General features: G+C 43.0%; 2 protein-coding genes across 2 annotated transcripts in view; both read right to left on the bottom strand. All coding sequences in view use genetic code 11, as the record gives it.

Annotated features, from left to right (window-relative positions):
- Positions 1 to 751: 751 nt before the first annotated feature.
- EGR_07794 (Kinesin-2) lies at positions 752 to 3,118 on the bottom strand (the record flags this gene model as incomplete). The annotated part of the gene is made up of 1 exon (XM_024497043.1): positions 752 to 3,118. The coding sequence occupies one exon, from the start codon at positions 3,116 to 3,118 to the stop codon at positions 752 to 754; it is 2,367 nt and encodes a 788-aa protein (XP_024348531.1).
- Positions 3,119 to 5,544: 2,426 nt separating this feature from the next.
- The window catches only part of EGR_07795 (Tumor protein p63-regulated gene 1-like protein), a gene marked incomplete at both ends in the record, with an annotated part of 6,502 nt that continues 4,313 nt past the window's right edge, over positions 5,545 to 7,733 (bottom strand). Inside the window, 3 exons of the mRNA XM_024497044.1 lie at positions 5,545 to 5,652; positions 5,976 to 6,240; positions 6,853 to 7,029. Of these exons, the coding sequence (XP_024348532.1) occupies positions 5,545 to 5,652; positions 5,976 to 6,240; positions 6,853 to 7,029 (550 nt within the window). The remainder of the gene's footprint in view (positions 5,653 to 5,975; positions 6,241 to 6,852; positions 7,030 to 7,733) is intronic.

Raw genomic sequence — 7,733 nt, forward strand, 5'->3', positions numbered from 1 at the left:
GAGGATTGATTAAGGTAGAGCTTAGTATAGATATTTGTAAATTATTTATGTCATTTTAGTGAAAATTACTTGCAATCTTAAATTTAAAAAAATTAATGAAATTTGGAACCAGAGACATTCAGTTCTGCTATTGTTCTAATTAATTAAGAGTTTTGTGAGGAATTCGCTAACTTTGAATTAAAAATATTCAACTAGCGACAGGAATAGAGTGAACGTTATGTAATAAAAGCGAAGATGGGTGGATAGCCACATATAAATATATGGATTGGGGATGGATGAAGGCGTGATAGATGCGTGATCAATGCGTTTGAACAAGCAAATCCACTTTGAATGAATGGGTACTATATGTATGCAGTTGGCCAGAATGTATACAAAATTTCATTTACACAAATAATACCACCAGTTATAAGCAAGAGTACTCCTCTTCTCGTGGCTTATCTGTTCTATGGGGTAAGTCTTCCACATCTTTGGAACCTGCAATTAATTCTCAGGTTAATCAAGCACTAATGGTAAGTAGTAAGCTCCTGGTTGTCTTCTAGGGCCCAGAAAATCTATTTATGACATTCCGCACCTGTCCTCACTAAAGGATTGATGGGAACTTCCGAGCCACGGTACTTTCATCGCATCACGAAACGAATGCATCAATTTGATTCAAGTATTGTCTCAAGGAGAGAGGTCAATGAAGAGCTGTGAAAAGGGTTTTTTGTATTTTGATTGAGGATTAACAGATCTGTGCAAAAAGGTCTCTTTCTCACACCGTTCCCACATCCTGAATCAGTTTTTCCATGCTCACCTGCCGCCTTGCACGTCCCAGATTAACCGCTCTTGAATCCCTTCCAAATCGCAAGGTGCCCTGAGTAGATGGGAGATTTGCCTTATCTGTCCGGACAGTCACAATTAGGATACACTTTCCAGAGTTGGTAAAAAATGGTTTTAGGAGGTATGTCAGCTTGCTATCCCTGTATGATACTGACATCGGACTTTGTGTCTTTAGAGACGTCAAAACCCGGTTCAACGCAGTTAACGACCGATTGATAAAACCTGCCTCCTTTGCCAGCACCTGATCCCCCATCGTATCCGCCTTGATTATATCCTCAAATCCTGCTAGATCACACATAGCCAGAACTGCGCTTATTGTCTTCTGATAGATATTACTTGTGGCGCGTACTCTCACCAGAATAATGAGGTGGGATCTTGACGAGGCATCGTTCAGCGCCGTTCTGGCTACCTTGCGCTTGTCGTTGCACAGTTGGAGTAATTCATCTATTTGAGTCTCTGTTTGAAGTTCCACTGTTCGCAAAGTGTCCAGCATTCGATCAACTCCTGCGTCTACACGAAGATGGACTCCTGATTCACCGCTTATAAGGTCGATCAGTGTCTCGTTGTAGATTTCAACCACCCCTACTTTCAAACAGATGTCCCATTCAGCTCGCCTGGTTGCCTTCTCCAGTAGGACAGTTCTCAAGGCTCGGTATACAACTCCCTGACTTTCTGGTGAACCGTCCATGCCTCCCATCAGGGTGTACGTCTTTCCGCTCGATTCTCCTCCATAAGTGAGGAAGCTGACATTGAAACCGTCCATGAAGGAGCATATCAGAGGCACGAGTTCGGCATAAACCTCCGCCTGGCTTGTGTTGACATCGAAAGCCCGATCAAACTTGTACTCCTCAGCCAAGGGGCTAACATTCAAACTCACTGTATCGAAAGCTGTAACTTCTAGAATTCGTCCAGTTTGTGGAATTGCCCGGACACGACAGAAGACTCGGATATTACCCAAGTACTCCTGAATCATATTAAATAGGAGCTTTCTCCTTTCTTCTTCCTTCTTCAGAGTCTCTCGCAATCTATTATTCTCCTCCGTCAGCGTATTCAACTGATCTGTCAGATTCCGATAACGCTCTATTTCGCCCTCCTTCTCCATCGATGTACGCTGACTTTCTCGCTCTAGAAGCACCTGTTCCATCACTGAGACGAGACCGCTGCTGAAGGTGTGCAACCGTTGGATTCGTCGGACTGCATCCTTTTGAAGTCGGCGTATCGTTTGTAAACGTTGTTTGTTGTGCAACAGAAAACCTTCTACTTCCTCCTCTGACATACCAACCACTCCATAGGAAACCTCCGGCCATTCCGCAGCCTTCACCAACGTTCGACGTCCAGCTGGACGAAGGGTTCTGGTGGGCAGAAACTCTTGAATAATCTCCCTGAGACACTTTGTCTTCTCAAAATAACCTACGCACACGTCTGTATCATAATTAGCAGCCCTTAGTTCAGCAATAACTTCAAGAGGGTCATAGATGAACGGACAGATAGTCATGACTGTTTGAACCTGCCTCTGAATGCGTGGAAGGGTAAGTTCCAGAGCTATCGGCAGCCTTACAGCCTCCAGTCTACTTCTCCCACCTTTATCAACCTCGAAGTTTGATGTGAGTACCGTCTGAGCTACGTTAATTTTAAGCTGCCTCACCCAGATTGAGGTTTCAGGAGGTTGCCGCTGGATGCAGTCAAAAATGTCCCCTGAGTTTACTGAAATCTTCCCTCCCCTCCGTCGAATTGGTGCACAACATCCAGTGGGAGCATCTTCTACCATTCTTCCACCGGGATAATCGAAATTAGCTGGTTGAAACTTGTAGAAAGGAGGTTTATCTACTGGCACTTCTCTTAACTGTTCGGAAGGAGGAAAATCTAGACTATGACCTTCATCACCCTTTCCTCGCCCCTCCTTTGTCGAATTTCGGTTCTTTTGTGAATGCCCTGCTTTCTCCTGGTTCAAAAAATGGTCTGAATTGTCACGAGCCTTTTCTACAGCATCACAGAGCAGAGAGTACTCGGTGTAGAGCTGGTTGAAAGCAGAAACTAGTCGAATTAGGCAACTCCTTCCTTGTGAATCATCTTTAAACTGTTGTCGATCCGAGTTCTGCCGTAAATGGCAACAGATCTTCACGTAGATGCTCCAGTCTTGCGAAGTTATGAAATCGGTGGGAGGTCGTTTCAGTGGGCTCTCCTCAAGGATGTTCTGCCGATCAGTTTTGAAGAGCGATATGACCTCAAATAATCGACCCACTGGCATTTGCATCTCCACGGGTGCATTCGCCTCCTTACATATTCCAACCTCTTTCATTGAAGATCAGTTTGTGGGTTTGTATCACCACTTTTTCAGATGCAAAACATAGACGTCTAGTGAGGCACGCGTGCAATTCCTCCTACCACGTGTTGCGTGACCTTGGAATCATTGATCTTTTAAAGGTCAGATCCAGCAGTGAATGGAGTCCACACCGACAATAGTTCAGCAGCCAGCTGACCAGGAGGGACGTGTTTGAACTCGACCTTAGCAGGGGACAATAATTCACGCATTCAAGGTCGCACGCATCAATTGCATGCGCTTTCTCATTGGAATTTTCCCCTTTTCTTAAATTTTCTGATGAAAATTCAAATTCACTTTTTACTTACGAACGAATTATTTCCAAAAAGTTTGATTTAATTTGCCACCTAAGGCATCTTACAGTAAAGGAGGTAGGTTCACGTACTCTGAAATGTTTTAAGTAGTTCTTTGGAGATTTCAAAATATCACTATTTTTTGCTGAAAATTTTGGACTTTGTGTCCTTACATAAGCTCCTAAGGCCCACCCATTTCCAATGGGAGAAGTAGGGATTTGATGCTATTTTTAGTATTTTTTAGCTTCATGTCCTATCCGCTCTCTTCAGGCTGTACCTCTCCTTGCTAGGACTCGCCTTGCCAACTTTCCTGCCATCCATCACAATGTCCCACCCCCCCCCCCGCCTACTTTCGCGTATTTATTGCTTAAGTCCATTTCGCCACATTACAGATGGAGAAATTTAAAGTTGGTCGACGCTTTTAATGTTCCGTTGTATTGGCTGTGTACGAATTAGCAACTCCGAATGGAAAAAGGGCAATCATACTCGTTTCAAGAACTCTGAGGGTATAATTTAATTAAAAACTTGTGACATTTAGGTAACTAAGAATTCCTAAAAATCTTTTGCATGTTTTCTAACCTTTTTCTTTAGAAAAACAAACAGTTCATTTAAATGTGAACCTGTCTAAACTGGGCCTACAGACTTCCCATCATGACTCGGAGCACAGACAGATCAAACACCCAAATTCGGTACCTCTAACCCCACTATTATCTTATCCTTAAGAATCCCTTCAAGGTTCCTTATGCCTACAATAGTGAAGGTGATTAGCTAAACGTACGAAGGCCTCAGCGTCCATTTTTAACTCCTCCAAAAAGACCAGCGAATCCCCTTATTCAAACAATGGCACTATTGCAAATAAGTATTTTCAGGCAGGGAACACTGCATACATTCAATGTTTTTGGCTTTCAATGGATTACACTAAACCAATTAAAAGGAACTCTTTCCTTTCAGTGTACATGCTAGCAAAAATGTCACGCCCTCTCATTCATAATTGACTAATCGCCAACCAATGGGAATCAGGTAGCATAACATTGTGCAATCGGAAATTCATATATCAAAAATTCGGCCTCACACTATGAGGAGCATTATAGCGCAAGAGCCCATATTTAGTGGGGGTTTCTTTGATATATAAGTAGCTTGTGGGTCTCTTGGATACTATAAGACATTTGTGAGAGTATCTTCCTGTGAAATCGTAGATTAAAGTGAATTTTAAACCCAATACAGTCTTAACTACCTTTGAAAAAATGGGCTAGAATTATTTCAGCTTTCTTCTTATGGAAATCATGTAAAAAAAGCAAAGAAACTCGTTTCTTGCCAAAATACGCAAAACCTTCGTCTAGCGAAGGTTCTTTGGATTTCTTACCTGCCCATATACTTAAAATGCAGTGACTTATTTGGATCGCGTCATCACAGGAAAAAACTACTTACTCTTTATAATTTCGAGTAATTTTAATCGGCTTTATACCTCTTCTCCGCTAACCGACCTATGATTGGCCAGGAACCTGCTGTCACCGTCTGATGACGCAACCGCGACTCGCAGGTAAGTGTCAGTCAGAAATGAACAACAGGTTAGAGCTTCATTGTTGGTAAACTCCGGGTCACTCAGACTACTCCACGTTGCCTGGTTGTGTAGTCTCTGATGCTGCCTACACAGCCATCATAACCAATCAAAAATATACTCCGCACTCTTATGCGCTAAGCCAATCAGATCGCTCCACATCATCTGCAGCGCATTCCCCAATTGTAGTTTAACAAGTGATCAATTGGAAATGGGATTGCGACTATTTAGGTCTGAACCAATCAGAATCACAACCGATAGGCCAAAAATGCCACAGAAGACGGTGTATACTTGAAGAACAAAGACGAAAATCATTGGATAGCGGTGTCTGGGTGATGTAGTGGGTGGATATCTTGCCTGGATCACAACACTTGCATGCAAACGTCCATTTGCAATGACTCAATTCATATGACGAAGAGAGTGGAGAAGAAGATGAGGCTACACTTGGTCATGGAGTTGAACTAAAGCAATGCTACACAAATGGGAAAGGAGTGATAGGTGGCAAGAGGAGGATGTGAAGGAGGCGAAATTCTTAGTCTACAACCTTTGTCTTCTTATTCAGCCACGGGCACTTTTGACCGTGTAAATCCCAGACTGGTCTGATTGAATACCACGCTGCCAATGTTTCCGTAGCTTTCGATGGTAATGTCGCCCGTTTTAAACTGTAATAGAAGGAAAGTAGAGGATTAAAATTTTTACCTGTCCATTTTGCAACCACAGATCTGATCACCTGGATGCATTGGTGCACTTCCATTTTTGAAATTAAAACCATAAAAAAATGAGCCATTTCCGGATTCGGAAACTTAACTCTAAAACGAAACAAAGAAATACCTTCAAGGATCAAATTGATTTGGCAAAACTCGTCACAGTGAGTGGGCAAGGGACAGAAGTGTTATGTACATAATGCAAAATTCAGATGAGACAACCGATAAATGTCCAGTCTACGTGTAGAAGGCGCCTAGACTTCTCCAATATCAGCACTCACCTCCACATTGGATGCACTGCAGGCGTCACGGATAGCCTGAAGGAAGTTGTTAACATCATACAGCGTTCCAGCATTCGTGTCATGACCATAACCAGCTCCGTTTGCGTTCGCTTGCCCACTGGGCAGTTTGTTCTGCTTTACTAACAGTGGGTGGTGGGTTAACACCACATACGGCATGTTGCGGCACAGGGGATTCCACTTCTGGGCGGCTGTAACGCTGCCCAGGTCACCCCAGACCAGCTGGACCCCCGGTGAGGTTCGAGTTCTGCACAATAAGTAGATAAATGTCTGATAGTAATTAAATGGTATAATACTGATTATTGGGCGAATAATAGCTTTTTTGAATAAAGAACATTGTGAATTAGCTTGAGTCTTGACAATCTAGTGGTTGCCATGGTGACAGCCATTGTGATATTTTAGTTTCCGAGTCAATATCTACTGTTCCTCATTTTATCCTAATTCCATTGGGTTTAAATTCATTATGCCGCAGACTTCAAGACTGAAACCACCTGTCAGAACTGAGTGGTTGAAATCGTTGAAGGCATTGCTTGTTTGTGCTTATACTGACAAATCGCCTCTTGACCTTAGGCTGCAAAGCAAGGTCTTTGATATCCTGAGAAAACTTGATGATTTAACGCTTTAAGGTAGCAGACGGTAGTCGACTTAAACATCTTGGTTATTTTGGGTTTCTCAATGGCAAAAAACGACAGAAAAAATCACTATTCTAAGTGGGCACCAGCAACCATACTACTGAGGAAATTCAGCGGCGACGTAGCAAATAACTATCAAGAAGCGCTCGCTCTTTATGCTCATAGTTAACTACTTATCTAAGGCGCGCATTTTTCTTTTGAAATAAATTAATTGAACTCTCACTTACGGCATCAGCGACTTGGTGGGGAAAACAAGGGGTCCAGTTGTCACAGAAATCAGTTGGCCAAGACCAACGCGTTTGCTCTCACGAATGTGGCCACTGAGGAAGTCGTAGCGAATGATGTAGAAGCTGCGCTCAGTCAGCACAACTATACGCTCGTGCTCGTTGTTCCAGTGGTCTATTCTAGGGTGGGAAATTAACAAAAGAAAGCAGTTTGTTAATTTATACCATAAAAAGCTGTCTATCGTTTAGCATACGAATTTTCCTGTCGAGTAGAGTCCGCTTCAGGAGTAACCTCCAATCTACAGCCTACGAGGGACCCTTGAGGTGGTGATCTGCAGTTGAATGTGCGACTTCTGTACCTTTTCTGCATCTTGAACTTTTGAGTAGTTACATGTATTAATTGTGTCAACTGAGATGTCACAAAACCAATTGCGATTCAATCAGAAAACGAATTTAGAGTTCCCATTCATTCTTTGCGGTCGGTGATTGTACGTTGGAAGTGCTTTGCAGCCTTCACAACAAGACGAACATCTTCTAATTGCTCAATTTAATTACTGACAAGAACACCCAAGGAGAGATAACTTGACTCAATAATGGGGCTCTAGACCAGTTTTTACATGGACTGCTCCGAAATGTTGGTGCACGTTTTTGTATCCCTTGTTGTAATGCAATGACGTGCTCCAAACTGTAGCCACTTGAGAGTTACATCCGACTGTTTGTAGGCAGCATTACAAGGCTCCCGCATAGACATCCGTCAGTCAGACAGACCACCGCTGCACGACGCTGCGTCACGTCACTCTTCATTGGGCTGTCTGCCTACCTAACCTCTTTCCTGTTATCTTGGACCCTTCTCTCACCAAACATCAATCTAGTGATTTGAGCTG

This window comes from Echinococcus granulosus, assembly GCF_000524195.1.
Source record: "Echinococcus granulosus chromosome Unknown EG_S00087, whole genome shotgun sequence".
Lineage (NCBI taxonomy): Eukaryota > Metazoa > Platyhelminthes > Cestoda > Cyclophyllidea > Taeniidae > Echinococcus > Echinococcus granulosus.